The sequence below is a fragment of the Notothenia rossii genome (genome assembly GCF_949606895.1).
Source record: "Notothenia rossii genome assembly, contig: scaffold_268, whole genome shotgun sequence".
In the NCBI taxonomy this organism is placed as follows: Eukaryota; Metazoa; Chordata; class Actinopteri; order Perciformes; family Nototheniidae; genus Notothenia; species Notothenia rossii.
The window spans coordinates 20,270-42,500 of record NW_027639753.1 but is presented as its reverse complement, the minus strand read 5'-3'; the positions used below and the strand labels follow the sequence as shown (position 1 = coordinate 42,500).

General features: G+C 41.2%; 2 protein-coding genes across 4 annotated transcripts in view; both read right to left on the bottom strand.

Moving 5' to 3' along the window:
• The window catches only part of sycp3 (synaptonemal complex protein 3), an 8,997-nt gene extending 3,438 nt beyond the window's left edge, over window positions 1-5,559 (bottom strand). Inside the window, exons 1-5 of one of the 3 annotated variants that reach the window (XM_079695691.1) lie at window positions 5,258-5,559; window positions 4,975-5,107; window positions 3,791-3,872; window positions 3,637-3,689; window positions 932-1,049 (exon numbers count right to left, since the gene is read on the bottom strand). In XM_079695691.1, the coding sequence (XP_079551817.1) occupies window positions 932-1,049; window positions 3,637-3,689; window positions 3,791-3,872; window positions 4,975-5,098 (377 nt within the window). In that variant the 5' untranslated portion in view covers window positions 5,099-5,107; window positions 5,258-5,559. Of the gene's footprint in view, window positions 1-931; window positions 1,050-3,636; window positions 3,690-3,790; window positions 3,873-4,974 lie in introns of all 3 variants that reach the window. The other 2 variants (XM_079695690.1, XM_079695692.1) reach the window with 2 other exon arrangements.
• Window positions 5,560-10,281: 4,722 nt separating this feature from the next.
• On the bottom strand, window positions 10,282-21,994 carry actr6 (actin related protein 6). Its single transcript, XM_079695693.1, has 11 exons — window positions 21,227-21,994; window positions 19,590-19,707; window positions 19,408-19,476; window positions 18,926-19,049; window positions 18,441-18,576; window positions 16,382-16,438; window positions 15,382-15,480; window positions 14,687-14,765; window positions 11,739-11,910; window positions 10,907-11,045; window positions 10,282-10,636 (listed from the first exon to the last, which is right to left on the bottom strand). The coding sequence occupies exons 1-11, from the start codon at window positions 21,292-21,294 to the stop codon at window positions 10,507-10,509; spliced, it is 1,191 nt and encodes a 396-aa protein (XP_079551819.1). The 5' UTR covers window positions 21,295-21,994; the 3' UTR covers window positions 10,282-10,506.
• Between the last annotated feature and the right edge of the window lie 237 nt (window positions 21,995-22,231).

The following is a 22,231-nucleotide window of genomic DNA, read 5'->3' as shown; positions in this document are numbered from 1 at the left end:
TTAAAATAACAGCAACATGATTAGGCTCAACCTGGAGAAGCTACAAATCAACAGATCTGAATGAAGGTCATTATGAATCTGAATTCATATCAGATACAGAAATTGTTTTCTGTTCCAGTCTAGTAAGTAATACAATTGAATAAGTAAAAACTAAAATACTTTATAAAACAGACAAGTCAAATCAAGCAATCTGATTGGTTGTTACCCGTGATATAATGAGCGTATATCACAGGTAGAATTGTAGTTAGTTTTCACAACAAGTCCGTATCCCTCCGCGTCTGAGAAACAGCTACAACCGTTACAACCGTTGCATTACGTCTAGGGATATATATATATACCTATATATACCTATATATATATATATATATATATATATATATGAGAGAGAGCTCTGTTTTCCAGCCTGACTCTATTTAATTTATTGTTTTGGTTGTGTGTGATTTAATTAATTTGTTTTATTTATTAATTTATATATTTTAATATTATTTCACATTTCATTTGCAATGTTGAATGTTCAATAAAAAGTTATGTTTGAAAGGATGTACTTGAATTATTATTATATATTATCATTATGTCTAAAATGGTCTTAAAACGGTGCCGACAATATTATCGTTTATCGCAATAATTTCAAGAAAAATTTATCGTCCAACACAATTAATTATCGTGACAGGCCGTGGTATATGCTCATTATATCACAGCTAAGGGGGTTGAACCACGTCCCTTAGCTGTGATATAATGAGCATATACCACGGCCTGTTTATACTATTGCTAAGTATAAACATAAGAATTAAGAATGTGCAAAAAAACCTAAATAAAAGGAAGATGTCGAATAAAAGATCCATTAAAATAGAACAACATGTGACTTGCAGTGCAGGTTGTTACATTTCATTTCTTGAGATGATATTCCCGCTGTGTTAGCTGTGTGTCTGACCTCTGGGAGCTGTAGCTGTTCCACAGGGTCTCCAGTTTGTGCTGACTCCCCTTCATGTAGTTCTTGGTCAGACTCTCCAGGCGTTTCTTCTTGGCCTGCATCACCTTGCTGATGTCAGCTGCAAGCACAACAACAACACTGCGTATGTTTTCCTCACACCAAGAGGGGTTGAGCTGTCACATGATCAAATCATCATTTATAATCATTAGGGGTGGGGGAAATAATCGATACAGCATATATCGCGATAACTTGCGTGGTGATATTGCATCGATAGACTGACGCTAAGTATCGATATTTTATGATATGAACTGTAGCATATCCCTCTAAGATGGTCGTATATAAAATAGGAAGTGAAGACATGTAAACAATTGCAATGAAAGCAACAAACATCTCCTCTTCAGGTTCAAAGAGCACACATTGGGTTATTCACACAAACTCTTCATGTTGAGAATACATGTTTTAACCAGGAAGGGAAGACGGACATGAGCCGTGTGATCTGCAATATCGTAATATATCGTATTGCAATACTTACCATATCGTAGAATCGCGATAGTATGGTATCATGGCTTAAGTATCGTGATAGTATGGTATCGTGGCTTAAGTATCACGATAGTATGGTATCATGGCTTAAGTATCACGATAGTATGGTATCGTGGCTTAAGTATCACGATAGTATGGTATCGTGGCTTAAGTATCACGATAGTATGGTATCATGGCTTAAGTATCGTGATAGTATGGTATCGTGGCTTAAGTATCACGATAGTATGGTATTGTGGCTTAAGTATCACGATAGTATGGTATCATGGCTTAAGTATCACGATAGTATGGTATCGTGGCTTAAGTATCGTGATAGTATGGTATCGTGGCTTAAGTATCACGATAGTATGGTATCGTGGCTTAAGTATCACGATAGTATGGTATCATGGCTTAAGTATCACGATAGTATGGTATCGTGGCTTAAGTATCACGATAGTATGGTATCGTGGCTTAAGTATCACGATAGTATGGTATCGTGGCTTAAGTATCGTGATAGTATGGTATCGTGGCTTAAGTATCGTGATAGTATGGTATCGTGGCTTAAGTATCGTGATAGTATGGTATCATGGCTTAAGTATCACGATAGTATGATATCGTGGGGAGCCTGGTGATTCCAAGCCCTAATAATCATAGATATTATGTCTTGTACTCCGATGCTAGTGGAGCACGTGTGTGAACTGAGGCTCCGTGGTAAACTGTGGTAACATGCAGAGCCGTTTGGGAGCCCAAGCAGAAGCGCCGAGCCAAATGATCCGGCTCACTAACGTAAAGAGATAGTATCTATATGGGACGGCTCATTTCAAAATTCAAGCACCCCCCCCTCCCCGCTCTCGGTGGACGCCCTCACAGCCCTGGTCCGCAGGAAACACTGATAGAGAGACTGTGAGCCGAACCTCTTTCTCCTCTGAGGATGAAGCTGCTCTGTTCCTGCATCTCAGATCCATCTCACTTGTATTTGACTTTCTTTATTAATTATAACAAAAGACTGACTTTGTGCATGACTCATCTTTCAGTTTCTCTGAAGGGGATTACAACTCCCACCACAATGGGTTTATAACTGGGTACTTTGTAGAATACCTAAAATGGTAAAGCTGCAATGCCTATTCACTGATTAACTCTGTGGATTGCTCGTGTTTGTGCAACTGGTTTTTAATTGTTTTTAGAAGTGACGGAGCAGGGGGTACTTCTTCAGAGATGTGTTTGTGTTGTTTGAGAATGAGTGTCTTAATAATGGATCCCTTGTCTTTTATCTGCAAACCAAAACTACTTATGAGTACAAATAGGGATGTCCCGATCACCTTTTTTTGCTCCCGATCCGATTCTGATCATTTGATTTTGACAATTTGCCGATACCGATTTTTCCCGATCCGATCTTTATGCAATGCATTAAGAGAAAAAAGCATTCAAGTTGTCCCTTAAGGTTATTTTTTCATTTAAATTGGATATTCTATCCAACATGGATATAGCTTCTTTCTTTCACAGCAGCATTGGATCAGTTCATTTGTGCAGCATTGGATCAAAACAAAATAAAGCTTTCAGTACTCGTTAGCTTACTGCTACAATTAGACACTGCGCCCACTCTGTTGCCAGATTTGAGAGAAATAAGCAGGTCTATGAAAACAAGCCCCAAAGAAGCAACACATACATGATGTTGTGTCATTTGAAACCAAAACTAAGGCCTCAGGATGACTTTAAGACTTGAACATGGTCATTTTTGTTTTGTAAATTGAATACAATTTTTTTTTTAAAGTATTTAAAAAAAAAAAAAAAAAAAGAATCCCGATCCCCGATTTTTTTATTCCCGATTCCGATCTTTTGAAAATCACGTGATCGGCTCCGATCCCCGATCACGTGATCGGATCCGGACATCTCTAAGTACAAATAAACAACCTGAACCTGGGTACACAAAGAGTACCCGGCACAACGTGTGGTTAGTAGCAGCAAAGTACAGTAACGCTGTACGTGAAGTAATAGATATCATCAACCATAACAGTATACACAAGCTAATACATCATAAAGTGGGCCATAAAGTATATGTACAGAGAGAGAGAGGGTGACTTGTGGTAGAAATTGGTGGTTCATTTGTGAAAGAGTAAGTTAACAGGATTAAACTTTCATTGCCGAGCTTCCCGACATTACTACCTGAACCGGAGTAAAGACTCACACACCTGCACAACGCTGCTTACCTCCGAATTTCTCCAACATGTTATGGACCTCGTTTCTGAAAGTGTGGAAAGACAAATATGACTTGGTTAACTAATACTACATCACAGTGTTTACGGATATATGTAATAAGTGAGGCAGTTATAATACAGTGTTTACCCCACAGCAGTTGTGGCCCCCTCCTCATCAAAGTCCTCTGCTGGTCTCTTCTTGGCCAACTTGTCCACAACTGGAGTTTCATCTGCGACATCAAAAATGACTTCATGTCATTTCAAAAAGCTAGACGGCGTCAGAAGCAAACCTGAGCCGTGGTGGGAGAAGTACTCAGATACTTTACTGAGATACTACGCAGTACAAGTCCTGCATTCAAAGTCAAAGTAAGCTTGCACTTAAAATATCAAAAGTAAAAGTACTGCTTATTCAGTTTAATATACTGTATATAATAGGATAATAATTTAGCTAGGAAACATTCCCAAGTACTGTACTGAGGTACAATTTTGAGGTACTTTACTTGAGTATTTCAATGTTATTCTACTTTGTTCTTCTACTCCTCTACAGCTCAGGTACATGGTGTACTTTACTCCACTACATGTATTTAATACCTTTAGTTACTTCTCAGATGTGGATGAATGATGTGAAATATAATCAAGTGTTGAATCAGACTTTAGTTCCACCTGGAGTAAATCCACCAGCTACCCTGCAGTATACAAAGTCATTCAAACTAGCTGCACCTTTACCAGCTTTGAGAACACTTTCATGATCAATCATTATAAAACATATCATATATATTATTCTGAAATGGACCAATCTGCACAACGACTACTTTTACTGTCTTTCACTATATTTTGATGAGAATACTTTTATACTTTCACTTGAGGAACATTTTGAATGCAGGACTTTTACTGTAACAGAGTATTCCTACACTCTGGTACTTCTACTTTTACTCAAGTACAAGATCTGTGTACTTCTACTTTTACTCAAGTACAAGATCTGAGTACTTCTACTTTTACTTAAGAACAAGACCCGAGTACTTCTACTTTTACTCAAGTACAAGACCTGAGTACTTCTACTTTTACTCAAGAACAAGATCTGAGTACTTCTACTTTTACTCAAGAACAAGATCTGATTACTTCTACTTTTACTCAAGTACAAGACCTGAGTACTTCTACTTTTACTCAAGAACAAGATCTGAGTACTTCTACTTTTACTCAAGTACAAGCTCTGAGTACTTCTACTTTTACTGAAGTACTTTATCTGAGTACTTCTACCACCTCTGGTGAAATTCCTGAACATAGTACTTGTACAGAAACATCATGTATTAAATGTACCTCGTAACATCTTACCTTCCCTGGCATCATCCTCTGAGCCGCTCAGGCCCTTCTTTTCCTCCTCAGTAAAATCAAACACTTTGTTATCCAGTTTATCTTCTGGGTGTTTCTTCTTCATCTGTCTTCTCCCGGTTGCCATTCTTCAGTCCTGTTTTTAGTTAACCAAACCTAATCAGGAACAATGGATTCCTGCTAATAGTGGCTAAGGCTAACTTTTAGCTAATGCTAGTTTAGTTGTCAATGCTAACGGATGTAGCCTCTGTTGGTTAAATATAATTAACAAACGGAAACAACTTACATTCAGATCAGTTGTTGAATCAGGCGGAGCTATATTAAAGGTTTAAGCATAATTGTTTGGTTCTGGGTGAAGCTATTTTCAAAGTGTTTCAACTCACAGCAGAAGGAGCAGAAGCTAATGAAGCTAATGAAGCTACTGAGGGATCGAATGTTTCCCGCCACTAGCAGACCGAGAGGACCCGGATTAACATCCAAGCTCACTGTAAAAAAGACTGTTTCAACCTTTATATACAGTCTATGGTTTCAACCTTTATCTACAGTCTATGGTTTCAACCTTTATCTACAGTCTATGGTTTCAACCTTTATATACAGTCTATGGTTTCAACCTTTATATACAGTCTATGGTTTCAACCTTTATATACAGTCTATGGTTTCAACCTTTATATACAGTCTATGGTTTCAACACAAAGTCCTGTTTGATAAGGCTGTAACATTACCACACTGTAAAAAGAAAATTACTTTTTCACAGTAGCAGTCAAAGGTTCGGACCATAGGTTTGGACACACACCTTCTCATTCAATGGTTTTTGTTTATTTTTAATTGTGTTCTACTTTGTAGATTAACACTGAAGACATCAAAACTATGAAAGAACACATGTGGAATTATCTAGTCAACAAAAAAGTCTTAAACAATCCAGAATATGATACGATATAAATATAAATCATATTCTGGATTTTTTTAACACTTTTTTGTTGACTAGATAATTCCACATGTGTTCTTTTATAGTTTTGATGTCTTCAGTATAAATCTACAATCTAGAACAAATTATAATAAATGTAAACTTTGAATGAGAAGGTGTGTCCAAACTTTTGACTGGTAATGTATATAATTATTTTCTTTATGGATTAATCTGCTGATTATTTTCTCCATGAATCCGTTGATTGTTTGGTTTGTTTCTCTGCTCTGGTTTCAGACAGAGGGTGAACAGAATGCAGGCAGTGTGAGAGAAATAGAGAGGACTCTTTAAAGTAGAGACACTACATGCTGAGATTATACACCTGAACATCAGCAGGAGAGGACTCTTTAAAGTAGAGACACTACATACTGATATACACCTGAACATCAGCAGGAGAGGACTCTTTAAAGTAGAGACACTACATACTGATATACACCTGAACATCAGCAGGAGAGGACTCTTTAAAGTAGAGACACTACATACTGATATACACCTGAACATCAGCAGGAGAGGACTCTTTAAAGTAGAAACACTACATACTGATATACACCTGGACATCAGCAGGAGAGGACTCTTTAAAGTAGAGACACTACATACTGATATACACCTGAACATCAGCAAGAGAGGACTCTTTAAAGTAGAGACACTACATACTCATATACACCTGAACATCAGCAAGAGAGGACTCTTTAAAGTAGAGACACTACATACTGATATACACCTGAACATCAGCAGGAGAGGACTCTTTAAAGTAGAGACACTACATACTGATATACACCTGAACATCAGCAGGAGAGGACTCTTTAAAGTAGAGACACTACATACTGATATACACCTGAACATCAGCAGGAGAGGACTCTTTAAAGTAGAGACACTACATACTGATATACACCTGAACATCAGCAGGAGAGGACTCTTTAAAGTAGAGACACTACATACTGATATACACCTGAACATCAGCAGGAGAGGACTCTTTAAAGTAGAGACACTACATACTGATATACACCTGAACATCAGCAGGAGAGGACTCTTTAAAGTAGAGACACTACATACTGATATACACCTGAACATCAGCAGGAGAGGACTCTTTAAAGTAGAGACACTACATACTGATATACACCTGAACATCAGCAGGAGAGGACTCTTTAAAGTAGAGACACTACATACTGATATACACCTGAACATCAGCAGGAGAGGACTCTTTAAAGTAGAGACACTACATATTGATATACACCTGAACATCAGCAGGAGAGGACTCTTTAAAGTAGAGACACTACATACTGATATACACCTCAATCAATCAATCAATGTTTATTTATATAGCCCAATATCACAAATGTTACATTTGTCTCAGTGGACTTCACAGTTTGTACAGAATATCAGTATGACAATACGACACCCTCTGTCCTTAGACCCTCTGTCCTTAGACCCTCTGTCCTTAGACCCTCACATCGTACAAGGAAAAACTTCCAGAGAAAACCCAGTTTAAAGGGAAAAATGGGAGAAACCTCAGGGAGAGCAACAGAGGAGGGATCCCTCTCCCAGGACGGACAGACGTGCAATAGATGCCGTGTGTAAATTGAAAAGATAATACATTTGCAACATAGTCCAAATGTTTGGAAATGCATGTGTGTATAATAGGAAGATGAATCCATGAGTATATCCATCCAGGACTTATGATCCAGGACCACAGCCACGACTCAAGATCCAGGACTCGCAATCCATGACACAGGACCGCAGGATCATCCATGACTCCGGATCCCGGCGTATATAGACACCAAAAAGAAAGAAATTTGGGGAAGCTGGGTTAATGGGAACATGAGAGTACACAGGTATAGACAGAGAGAAGGAAGAAGTAAGATGTCCCCCGACAAACTAAGCCTATATCAGCAAAAGTAGGGGCTGAATCTAATCAGCCCTAACTATAAGCTTTATCAAAAAGGAAGGTCTTAAGCGCACTCTTAAAAACGGATAGGGTGTCTGCCGTCCGAACACAAACTGGAAGCTGATTCCACAAAAGTGGAGCTTGATAAGAAAAGGCTCTGGCTCCCATTGTACACCTGGACATCAGCAGGAGAGGACTCTTTAAAGTAGAGACACTACATACTGATATACACCTGGACATCAGCAGGAGAGGACTCTTTAAAGTAGAGACACTACATACTGATATACACCTGGACATCAGCAGGAGAGGACTCTTTAAAGTAGAGACACTACATACTGATATACACCTGAACATCAGCAGGAGAGGACTCTTTAAAGTAGAGACACTAGATACTGATATACACCTGAACATCAGCAGGAGAGGACTCTTTAAAGTAGAGACACTACATACTGATATACACCTGAACATCAGCAGGAGAGGACTCTTTAAAGTAGAGACACTACATACTGATGTACACCTGGACATCAGCAGGAGAGGACTCTTTAAAGTAGAGACACTACATACTGATATACACCTGGACATCAGCAGGAGAGGACTCTTTAAAGTAGAGACACTACATACTGATATACACCTGGACATCAGCAGGAGAGGACTCTTTAAAGTAGAGACACTACATACTGATATACACCTGAACATCAGCAGGAGAGGACTCTTTAAAGTAGAGACACTAGATACTGATATACACCTGAACATCAGCAGGAGAGGACTCTTTAAAGTAGAGACACTACATACTGATATACACCTGAACATCAGCAGGAGAGGACTCTTTAAAGTAGAGACAATACATACTGATATACACCTGAACATCAGCAGGAGAGGACTCTTTAAAGTAGAGACACTACATACTGATATACACCTGAACATCAGCAGGAGAGGACTCTTTAAAATAGAGACACTACATACTGATATACACCTGAACATCAGCAGGAGAGGACTCTTTAAAGTAGAGACACTACATACTGATATACACCTGGACATCAGCAGGAGAGGACTCTTTAAAGTAGAGACACTACATACTGATATACACCTGAACATCAGCAGGAGAGGACTCTTTAAAGTAGAGACACTAGATACTGATATACACCTGAACATCAGCAGGAGAGGACTCTTTAAAGTAGAGACACTACATACTGATATACACCTGAACATCAGCAGGAGAGGACTCTTTAAAGTAGAGACAATACATACTGATATACACCTGAACATCAGCAGGAGAGGACTCTTTAAAGTAGAGACACTACATACTGATATACACCTGAACATCAGCAGGAGAGGACTCTTTAAAATAGAGACACTACATACTGATATACACCTGAACATCAGCAGGAGAGGACTCTTTAAAGTAGAGACACTACATACTGATATACACCTGGACATCAGCAGGAGAGGACTCTTTAAAGTAGAGACCCTACATACGGATATACACCTGAGCATCAGCAGGAGAGGACTCTTTAAAGTAGAGACACTACATACTGATATACACCTGAACATCAGCAGGAGAGGACTCTTTAAAGGAGAGACACTACATACTGATATACACCTGAACATCAGCAGGAGAGGACTCTTTAAAGTAGAGACACTACATACTGATATACACCTGAACATCAGCAGGAGAGAACTCTTTAAAGTAGAGACACTACATACTGATATACACCTGAACATCAGCAGGAGAGGACTCTTTAAAGTAGAGACACTACATACTGATATACACCTGAACATCAGCAAGAGAGGACTCTTTAAAGTAGAGACACTACATACTGATCTACACCTGAACATCAACAGGAGAGGACTCTTTAAAGTAGAGACACTACATACTGATATACACCTGAACATCAGCAGGAGAGGACTCTTTAAAGTAGAGACACTACATACTGATATACACCTGAACATCAGCAGGAGAGGACTCTTTAAAGTAGAGACACTACATACTGATATACACCTGAACATCAGCAGCAGAGGACTCTTTAAAGTAGACACTACATACTGATATACACCTGAACATCAGCAGGAGAGGACTCTTTAAAGTAGAGACACTACATACTGATATACACCTGAACATCAGCAGCAGAGGACTCTTTAAAGTAGAGACACTACATACTGATATACACCTGAACATCAGCAGGAGAGGACTCTTTAAAGTAGAGACACTACATACTGATATACACCTGAACATCAGCAGGAGAGGACTCTTTAAAGTAGAGACACTACATACTGATATACACCTGAACATCAGCAGGAGAGGACTCTTTAAAGTAGAGACACTACATACTGATATACACCTGAACATAAGCAGGAGAGGACTCTTTAAAATACATAATAATGGCGAATGAGACGGTTCTTATTTAAATGTTAAATGACACTTGACATTTCATTCAGACTTCATAAACCAGCAGTCTTCACAAAATGTAATATCAGCATTTATTGACGTTCCCAAAGGAAGGGTTGCAGCCATAACGTCTGCACACACACAACAAATATACAACACACTGAAATCCCATTGAACAGCTGTAGAGAAACAGCATGTCTGGTGGTTTGAATCCATTGTGCACGTTGAAGGCAGATCCTGTAGACTGAATATGACCGATGCAGGGTTTCCTCTCCAACCTCCGTGAGAGGAGTTTGTTTTGAGTCAGATGTCGAACTTTTCCTCGCAGATAAAATGTCCGTTCTCCTCGAAGTCCTCTCGTGTCACCACTATCTCGTCGTAGTCTGGACTGTGAGCCAGCAGCTTCCCGCCCTCCCACGGGTAACAGATGGGGCTGCAGGAGCAGAGACAATGATGATGTTATACAATCACAGCATCAGATACAATATTATATATACGTTATTTAAGTGACTTCACTTTTTGCAAGAGAGCGAACTGGCTCCTTGACCAAAACCTCACTATTGTTTTTAGGTAGTTTAAGCATTCATTTGTGATTTCAATTTAATCAAAATGTGGATTTAGTCTTGTAAATGTTTGTGGCTGTATTTATGCAAACGTCACTTTTAATCTAGATATCTCCAGCAGGGGCTCCGAATGAACTCACTTGTCGGGCTGCAGGACGGAGACGGGCAGGTGGGCGGGGGCCAGAGCCCTAAGCTCCGCCTCCAAACGTTCCCTGAAGCCCGGGAACAAGATGTTTCCTCCCGTCAGCACGATGTTCTGGAAGAAGTGAGCGTGCATCTCTGCAGACAGGAAACACCGTGAGAGGCTGATCTCACACACACACACACACACACACACACACACACACACACACACACACACACACACACACACACACACACACACACACACACACACACACACACACACACACACACACACACACACACACACACACACACACACACACACACACACACACACACACACACACACACACACACACACACACACACACACACACACACACACACCAATACGACCATCATTCGTCGAGAAGGGATTTTACGTCTTTATTTTTTTTATGTTGTTCTATTCCCCCTTGTGTAACCATTAGCCAATCAGCAACCAAGGTAACCCCCCCCCCCCCCCCCCTCCCCCCTTATCACCTGAATCTCCTCTAGAGCACCATTGAGTTCTTTGTAACCAAATGTCTCTCAGAGGGGCGTGGGGAGGGGCTCCTTATTTTCATCTAAAGTAACAGACAGAGAATCAGCACTTTGGAAACAGGTCTGAAACAGAGGGGATTATGGGTAATGCTGCAATGATCTGTTTGGCGTTTCAGCCATCAGAGACAGGCTCTGGATATATCTGAGACCTGTGATATATTGATGAAGAACAGGATGATAGGAGACCTTTAAGGCGTCTAGATGCTTGATAGGAAACAAGGAAGGAAGCCATGAAAGGGTATCAAAGAAGGCTCGTCTCTCCACCTTCAGGCAGCGACTGTATGGAGTGCACGATGGCCTCGGGGATGCCCATCTCCTGGATGCCGATGTCTGACGGGTGGAAGAGCATCTCGGGGACGGCGAAGCGCTCGTTGGCGAGTCTCAGGATCTGCTCTCCGGTCTTATACTTCCCGCTGAACACCATCTCCTCCCGAGGCTGCAGCATGGCGTGTCAAAGGATCATATCGTCATTTCAAACATACGATTCAAAGCGCTGTAAGAACTGTGTTGAATGTTTCTTTCAATGCTATGGTTAGCAGTTCTTTTTTAATGAAATAAGTTATCACCTATTATAGTGTCTATAAGTCTGTAATGAGTGACATGTACCACGCGCTGAGGTCGTGCTGACTTCTGGGATGTGTACAACTTGATTATACTGTAAAGAAATGAGCATTTATAAGGCCTAACACACAGAAGGGAAGTGTCCTCTGGGGGTCTCAGCGGGTTAGGAACATGTATAAAGAAAGCGTAATGAGACAGGATGACGTTGATTTCTGATTGTGTTCTGGTTCTATGTTTCAGTATCTGTAAGAGGAGGCAGGTACAATCAGATGTTCTGAGGGACATGTTTTGTAAAGTGAACACCCGTTCGCTTTCCATGAAGAGCGATTACGTCAGCCAGCCGAGCCGCTAGTGTCGCTGTAGAGCATTTCTAGATACACAGACGCCGGTGTCTTCTTCTCGCAGTGAGTGAGAAGCGGTTCAGGAGAATGGCGGCAAACCTTAGCCCAGCACCTTCGTGCTGAAAAGCAGACGTGTGGGAACACTTGAACAAGAAGAAGGAAAGCGACAATTTAGATAAAACTATGGCGGTTTGCAAGCTGTGTCACACGAACGTGAAATACTCTGGAAACACCACTAACCTACGAACCCGCCTACGACGCCACCGCCCGGACAAGGTGATGCTAACTGGGGAACTCAACAAGCTGCGGCCGCGGCGTGACCCAAAACAAACCGTGCTGGACAGCCATGGCGGTTGTTCATTGTGATACTGCACTTTATGTACTTACGCTCCAAAGGCTTGTGAGCTACAGTTTGCTCTGTTTCAATAAATGAAACTCATTTTCTCACCTCATCTTTTGATTCATTTAGTCCAGCATTTGATAGCTGTAGACTCTCTGTGTAGTCAGAGCCATATATTGTATAATTGATGCTTTCAGTTTTCAGTTGAATTAATTCAATCCAAGTCATGGAACACTCACAAGATGTCACCAAAATCACACTGTCCCTTTAAAATCTTTCAGAAAATGATGTAAGTGTATCGAATCGTATCGTTGGCTGAATATCGTGATATATATCGTATTGCAAGCTGAATATCGTGATATATATCGTATTGCAAGCTGAATACCGTGTATCGTATCGTATCGTGAGATTAGTGTATCGCTGCAGCCCTACTGCCCATTGCCTGGTCAAGTTAGATGCTGCATATCGTATGTCACAGATGTGTGACAAACTGTAAAGCATTAACCCATCACTGCACCCTGTGTGCAAGAGCTGGTCTGCCTTCACTAACTGTAGGGAGGCTCAGTCACTGGTACACTTTCATACACAAAGCCATGTTAGGGAAACTTCCATCCTACATCTGCTCCCTGATCTCACGGTGAATTGTAAGTGGCTCCTGCCTGAGATCGCATGCTGTGGTTTTATTAAATGTGCCAATTGCTAGGACTGTCTTAGGGAAGATGGCTTTTAGATGAGCAGCTCCTCTGTCTTGGAACAGTCTGCAATTGAAATGGAAACTGAGCAATCTGGTTTCACTAAATGTTTTTAAAGCTCGGTTGGATGCTACTCAATGGAAGCTGTTGGTACCGGTTCATGTGGATAATTATGTAAATGATGCTGTAAGAAGTCCTTTTGTTGTTCTGTTTATGTTTGTATGTTTCATGTGGAACTACTTGAGCAGGTCTCCCTTGAAAAAGAGATCAATGATCTCAATGGGATTCACCTGGAGAAATGAAGGTTTGAAAATGAAATCTTGTTGAGTCAAAACATCTTATGTTGAGTTGTATCTCAGATGAAACACATATTTATTAGAAAAACACTAACATTAGAAAACAGAAAACGTTAGAGCACGTGGGGCTCACTTTGTAACAACATGTCCTGATTCTGGTAACAATGAGTTCTCCAGATAATCACAAGATGTGATTTATCTAAATATCCCTTCTTATTTCCAGAGATCTCACCAAGCTAATGTTCCCTTGTTCTGTTGGCAGCCCTCAAGTGAAAACACCTTGTTTGCATTATTCTTTAACTTGTTTTTGGAGCAGCATTTTTTCCAGTGTAAACAAATAAATAAATAAAAAATAGTCTTTTACTCTGATGGCCTTTTACGGTACGTCCACACGGCAGCGTGCGTTGAAGGTTGCCGGTGGGCGTGTCTGCCGTGGGGCCAAAAACCAATCACATTAATCTCCCGCCCCGCACACACAAGCACGCGGTTTGATTGGCTGGCGCTTCTGTCGAGGCTTGAAAAGTTTAACTTTTTTCAACTTTCAAAGCGAGCAATGGAGGCAAAGCGACGGAACCACAATGCAGTTCGGCAAAGCGTGACGTCACCCCATTCAAAGTGAATGGGAGGCGTCTCCGTTGAAGCACGCGACGCTGCCCTGTGGACGTACGGCTACTCTGTTAGATTGTATGTTTTGGCTGCACTGTTTCTCAATGCTCTTTGGCCCCGTCCACACGGAGACGAAAACGAGAGCCGTTTCGCCCCCAGAGCGTTTCGTCCTCAGACCCACCTTGGGAGCCGTTATCACAGGCTATCTTTCCGTGTCGGCCTCGTGTGGACGAACCGTCTGTACGATAGAGAACGTTAACGGATTCCACTGTCTTCCATTGTTGTAAAGCACTCGCCTGGTGTTGAAAGGTGCTGTATGAATGAACGTGCCTTCAGGAGAACGTCTGTGACGTCCCTGATATGTTTTAGTGCTCACCTTGCAGAAGCCTTTTTTGATGGAGCTGAAATCTGGGAGAACGTAATCCCTGACCACCGTGTTCTCCTCGCCCTTCATCCTGAAGAGAAGGACAACACGTGTTATTGAATATCTTATGAATGTGTGTTTCCTCATACAGCGAAGTGGAGACTTGACCAAAGACTCACTATTTCTCTCATTCATTCGTTTTTTCACTTTAAGCTAATTTATAGATTTTTTCGGTGTTAAGTTTTAATAATTTTCTCATCAATTTGTGACTTTAATCTCAAAACATCTCAGATAGTTCTATCCGTGCGGTGCCCCCACGAATAGAACCAAAGTATGTGGGAAACGCTGGAAACACAACCAGAAAACTGTTTCCTCCTAAATGTGTGACTTTCTTTAAACTTCACTTCAGTTTTTTGGTCCTTTTTGTTTGATTTGTTGTCAATTTGTAACATATTTGCTTTTGATAACATTTATTTTGTCCTCTGTATTTCTAAATGTTTCCAACTTGACGAAACCCAGTAAATGTCTTAATAAGTGTTGATCAACTGAAGAGGTGGGAAAGCAGAGAGTCCCCTCGGTTTCCCTGGAGCTCCACGGTAATGACAGACACTAAGCAGAGGGTAACTAAACACGGCTTATATGACGCTCCTCATTTCTCTGCTCAGCCTCTAAAGGGAAATGTGTAAATGTGTTTCCTGAGGACTCACTGGGATATCTCCATGTCTTTAAAGAACTGCTGCGACACGTAGCACACGTCCTCCTTCACCTGATTTATCACGTGAGTTTCATCCATCACATGAAGCTGCCTGCAGGAAACACGGGTTATTCAGGGGTTTCATAGAAACAAAGGTCCAGGATCCACAGATTCAAACATCGCCTTTCAAATGTCATTTCCTGCCACTTTGTGTCTCTGGATGTTAACACTAGTCACAGCTGCAGTTTGGTGTGTTGATGAGGCAGCATTGCATCATGGGAGTTGTAGTCTTTAGCGTTTCCTCTGGTAGGATTCCTTCAGTGTTCATGGTAAGATCAAAGTGAACATTTGCATAACGATGTCGTGACCTGACCACTAACACATTGTGACGTTATGTAAAGCTAATTGCAGATCTGTACTCAGGAACATTTCTTCATTTCAGTTATCTCAGAGAATTTGAGATGTTTTTCTTGTAAATGCATTTCTTGAAGATTTGCAGGAGAGCGAAGTGGCTTCTTGACCAAAATCTGTAAGGTATTTGTTCTAATATAACGTTCTCTGGCACCGCAATATTTAAAGAATGTGTTCAATGTGTCCCCCTGTAGTGGCCTTAACATGCAGTTTTGAAAATGCACCTTTACTTTAATAAAAATGCACTTTTCTCTGAAACGTTTCTGTATGTTTTACACATTATGTGCGACTGTGGCTTCGACGGGGTGCGGTCGTCTTTCAACCAGAAGGTTGTGGGTTCGATCCCAGCCCATGCAGTCAACATGTCGATGTATCTTTGGGCAAGATACTGAACCCTGAGTTGCTCCCGATGGCCAACGGTGTGTGAATGTTAGGTCCTAGAGTAAGGTACACTGCTCTGTATGAATGGGTGAATGACATGTAGTATGTGAAGCGCTTTGAGGGGTCTCAAAGACTGGATAAAGCGCTATATAAGTACAGTTTGAGATACCAGGAGATTACAGGGTTATAGTAGATCATAGATAACTGAGAGTAGATCTTACCGATATGAGATGATCTCCTTCAGGTGATTGGTCAGCAGCTTCCCTCCTACATTCACCCTGTAAGGCAAAACAGACGAATACATTATTTGTAATGCTGTCAAAATTATCACGTTAACGGCGGTAATTAATTTTTTGAATTAATTGCGTTAAAATATTTAACGCATTTAACGCATGCGCAGAATGGCCCGCCCCATACATCCCACCAGTGGCAGCGCCAGGGTATGGCTGGGGTAGGCTACAGCCATACCAAGAAATGGCTTAGCCCCACCTTAGCCCCACCTTAGCCCCACCTTAGCCCCACCTTAGCCCCACCATGAACAATGATGTTAAAGTAAGCAAAATAAAGTCCGCCAACTCTTAACGCGGAGTAAATCACACAGACAGCAGTTAGTCAGATTGATTTCAGTAGCCACTTGTCTGGAAATACCGAAGACCAGAAACGGTTTTGAAAACTTTTGCCACGTAGTGATCGTCTTCTCAATAGAACATCTTTGATAATGTCTTCTGGCCAATCAGAATCAAGATAACGGCGTGGTGTTGTTGCAGGAAGTCCGGACGGAGAATACTTTTGCTGTAGTACATCTCTATACATCGATACAACATTACGTGTTGATAGAAATCAACACCTAATGAAATAAGACCCCACGGTTTGATGATTGATAGGTGTGTGGGCTCTCTTTCATTCTGACACACAGAACAATGTTATAATAAACATACTGTATGTTAAATGGATATATCCGCCTTCTTTCATTTATCTTTCCATTCCCACAACAATATACATAAAGAAATGGCATATTTTGGACATAGTTTGAATGGTGATTAATCTGATTCATTCATTTTTAAGCTGTGATTAATCTGATTACACATTTTAATCGTTTGACAGCTCTAATTATTTTATAATGATAATCGGCTCACTCCAGACCCACCCATCAATGAACGTCGTGGATTTCAATAAGAATATATAGGTGAAAAAGTTTCTTAAATTCATGGGCCTCCAAATACTTTTTTAAGTTTACATTTTGTAGTTTTGTTTTTCCTACTGGATTAGATTTGCTAGTTATTACCAAATGTTTTTGCAGTAATAAAAGAAGGAGGAAGGTCCAGTGGTGACATCACTCCATCAAAGGTCAAATGGGCACCTCTCCAGCTCTAAAGCACAGCACACACATTTGTTACCATTTTTTTGTACCTTGATTTAATTAACGTTTTGCCTCTTAATGTTAACTTATTTTATTTGCCTTTTATCTGCACCGCCACTAGGATGTAACAAAGCGCATTTTCTGCGTTACTTTTATTATTTACTACAATTAACAATTGGATATATTCCCTTTGTTTATATAATACAGCTACTTATTGATTTACCATGCTTTTTTACTCTGATTTATTTCATTGAAAGAATCCCTCTTCCTCTTTCCCTTTCCCAAACCTTAGTGCATGCAGAGAACACAATCCCTGTGTTTCCTCCAGAGGGCCTTTCTACCAGTAAAGGTTGTTACTGGTTGTGATGGTTACTGGTTGTGATGGTTACTGGTTGTGATGGTTAGTGGTTGTGATGGTTAGTGGTTGTCATGGTTAGTGGTTGTGATGGTTAGTGGTTGTGATGGTTACTGGTTGTGATGGTTAGTGGTTGTGATGGTTACTGGTTGTGATGGTTACTGGTTGTGATAGTTACTGGTTGTCATGGTTAGTGGTTGTCATGGTTAGTGGTTGTCATGGTTAGTGGTTGTGATGGTTAGTGGTTGTGATGGTTACTGGTTGTGATGGTTAGTGGTTGTGATGGTTACTGGTTGTGATGGTTACTGGTTGTGATGGTTAGTGGTTGTGATGGTTACTGGTTGTGATGGTTAGTGGTTGTGATGGTTACTGGTTGTGATGGTTACTGGTTGTGATGGTTACTGGTTGTGATGGTTACTGGTTGTGATGGTTAGTGGTTGTGATGGTTACTGGTTGTCATGGTTACTGGTTGTGATGGTTAGTGGTTGTCATGGTTAGTGGTTGTCATGGTTACTGGTTGTCATGGTTACTGGTTATCATGGTTAGTGGTTGTGTGTTTCCTGACCTGCGGATGCCCTCCTTCATCTTCTTGCTGCGGCAGTATGGGATGATGTGAGTGAAGGAGAAGCCTCCGTCCACCAGGAGGCAGCAGAGCTCCGAGGGCCGAGAAGAGAAGAAGTGGTGAGCGCTGAGGGAGCCGGCTGAGGGAGGGACATTGAACACACCACAGACATTGAACACAGACATTGAACACACCACAGACATTGAACACAGAGCAGAGATTAACACAGGATTCGTTGCTGTGTGACTGATTGTGACTTGGGGAAAGAAGCCTTTACTGTTTTAGGATTCTACATGATAACCTCAATAGGAGCTTTAAATGTAAACACACAGGTAGAGTCAGTTTTCACTGGAAGGGTTCCTGGTGGTTATGAATACCCTCTGAAGTGTGCCTGATGTTCCAGCCTGCTGGGGATGAGCTTTAATAAATAGTTGAATTATGAAATAACACGCTGTGAACAGGAAGTGTGTTTCTGCTGCTGGACTCACCGTTGGTCCGCAGAACCGACTGGAACTGGTACTCCTCGAACAGGATCTCGTTCATGGACTCCTGGATGGAGGAGAAGTTGAAGTAGGGCTCCGTGATGATGACGCTGGTGTCCGGAAAGTCCACCTGCAGGGAAACGCATCACATTACACGACATGGCACTTATTAGACGCTTTGGGCTGAAGTGTCTTGCCCAAGAACACAACGACATACTGACTGCAGTGGGGATTGAACCAGTGCTCTCCAGGTCAACGCACTACCCCACTGAGCCACAGCCGCCCATTACATTATGTTGTGGTGTTTTAGTATGTTTCTAAAATGTAAAAAAGCCAACTAGAGGGAGAGAAACTCCCTCTGGAGGGAATACAGGGATGTTAGCTTAGCAGACCATTATCATGCACCTGCAGAACACACTACAGGAACAGAATAAGGCCTCTTAAGGTTCACTTTAAGTGACACATTGGACAAAGAAAAATAAGCAAACCTTAAACATCTCTTTCCCAAACAGATGATCCCAAACCTTCCTCTGGACGTCCCAGTTCACCAGATACCCCTGAAGAGAGCAGGAGAGAAACGACACACCATGAGAACATGTCTTTTTAAACAGTCAAAACGTGACCCGACTTTAGAAAGCTGCAGCCTCTACAGCTCTACTGTGTGTGTTACCTTCTGGAAAGGGAGGATGTAAAAGAGTCCTGAGGGATCTTTGATCTCATCCAGCTGATTGGCTGTGAACGTTTTCAATCTCGACGTCTTCGAGCGAAACTGACAGTTTGGGATGACACTGAGAGAGAAAGAGAGAGTCACACTGAGGAACACTACACATTCATACCAGCAGGAAAATATGCTTTAAAGAGTCCTCTCCTGCTGATGTTCAGATATCAGTATGTAGTGTCTCTACTTTAAAGAGTCCTCTCCTGCTGATGTTCAGGTGTATATCAGTATGTAGTGTCTCTACTTTAAAGAGTCCTCTCCTGCTGATGTTCAGGTGTATATCAGTATGTAGTGTCTCTACTTTAAAGAGTCCTCTCCTGCTGATGTTCAGGTGTATATCAGTATGTAGTGTCTCTACTTTAAAGAGTCCTCTCCTGCTGATGTTCAGGTGTATATCAGTATGTAGTGTCTCTACTTTAAAGAGTCCTCTCCTGCTGATGTTCAGGTGTATATCAGTATGTAGTGTCTCTACTTTAAAGAGTCCTCTCCTGCTGATGTTCAGGTGTATATCAGTATGTAGTGTCTCTATTTTAAAGAGTCCTCTCCTGCTGATGTTCAGGTGTATATCAGTATGTAGTGTCTCTACTTTAAAGAGTCCTCTCCTGCTGATGTTCAGGTGTATATCAGTATGTAGTGTCTCTACTTTAAAGAGTCCTCTCCTGCTGATGTTCAGGTGTATATCAGTATGTAGTGTCTCTACTTTAAAGAGTCCTCTCCTGCTGATGTTCAGGTGTATATCAGTATGTAGTGTCTCTACTTTAAAGAGTCCTCTCCTGCTGATGTTCAGGTGTATATCAGTATGTAGTGTCTCTACTTTAAAGAGTCCTCTCCTGCTGATGTTCAGGTGTATATCAGTATGTAGTGTCTCTACTTTAAAGAGTCCTCTCCTGCTGATGTTCAGGTGTATATCAGTATGTAGTGTCTCTGCTTTAAAGAGTCCTCTCCTGCTGATGTTCAGGTGTATATCAGTATGTAGTGTCTCTACTTTAAAGAGTCCTCTCCTGCTGATGTTCAGGAGTATATCAGTATGTAGTGTCTCTACTTTAAAGAGTCCTCTCCTGCTGATGTTCAGGTGTATATCAGTATGTAGTGTCTCTACTTTAAAGAGTCCTCTCCTGCTGATGTTCAGGTGTATATCAGTATGTAGTGTCTCTACTTTAAAGAGTCCTCTCCTGCTGATGTTCAGGTGTATATCAGTATGTAGTGTCTCTGCTTTAAAGAGTCCTCTCCTGCTGATGTTCAGGTGTATATCAGTATGTAGTGTCTCTACTTTAAAGAGTCCTCTCCTGCTGATGTTCAGGTGTATATCAGTATGTAGTGTCTCTATTTTAAAGAGTCCTCTCCTGCTGATGTTCAGGTGTATATCAGTATGTAGTGTCTCTACTTTAAAGAGTCCTCTCCTGCTGATGTTCAGGTGTATATCAGTATGTAGTGTCTCTACTTTAAAGAGTTGTATTCTTACACTCTGGTACTTCTAATTTTACTCAAGTACAAGATCTGAGTACTTCTTATTGTACTGTACATAAAGCTGTATTAGTATTGTTGTTATTGTTAGCAGTTAGCCACCTCGCTAACCTCTCTGAACTCACCGCACTTTCTCCTGACTGAAGCCGATCTTCGCGCTATAAGCTCCGTTATCCAGAACTAAAGTCGCCATTTTGTCACCGTTTCTCAAAACTCGAAATGTAGTCAAATCTCTAAATGAATTAAACGGAACACATTTCCTTCACTGGAGCAAACCCGCCATTAGCTTCTTCTTCTTCTCTGTTATGCAGAGGACCTGGAGCTGTGAGGCAGCCAACCAGAGCTCTTTTCCTCCTTTTCATTATGTTCATTGGCGGTTGGTGTAGCCAATCAGATAAGAGGCTTAGGGTCCTTTTGTGGAAAATGTCCGGTCGGAAACAAAGTCCCGTCTTCATGTATTCCTATCTGTGTTCTTATTTTATTCCAAACATAAGAGCAAAGATCTCAAAGAGCACTATAAAAAAACAGCCCAAAAGTTTCTCTCGAGACACAGCCTTCAGAATAAAAGCTTCTCTCGGGTCACAGCCTTCAGAATAAAAGCCTCTCTGGGGACACAGCCTTCAGAATAAAAGCTTCTCTCGGGACACAGCCTTCAGAATAAAAGCATCTCTGAGGATACAGCCATCAGAATAAAAGCTTCTCTCTGGACACAGCCTTCAGAATAAAAGCTTCTCTCGGGACACAGCCTTCAGAATAAAAGCTTCTCTCGGGACACAGCCTTCAGAATAAAAGCTTCTCTCGGGACACAGCCTTCAGAGTAAAAGCCTCTCTGAGGACACAGCCTTCAGAATAAAAGCCTCTCTGAGGACACAGCCTTCAGAATAAAAGCATCTCTGAGGACACAGCCATCAGAATAAAAGCATCTCTGAGGACGCAGCCTTCAGAATAAAAGCATCGCTGGGGACACAGCCTTCAGAATAAAAGCCTCCAAACCTCTGAGGACACAGCCTTTAGAATAAAAGCCTCTCTGAGGGCACAGCCTTCAGAATAAAAGCCTCTGAGCCTCTCTGAGCAAACAGCCTTCAGAATAAAAGCCTCTCTGAGCACACAGCCTTCAGAATAAAAGCCTG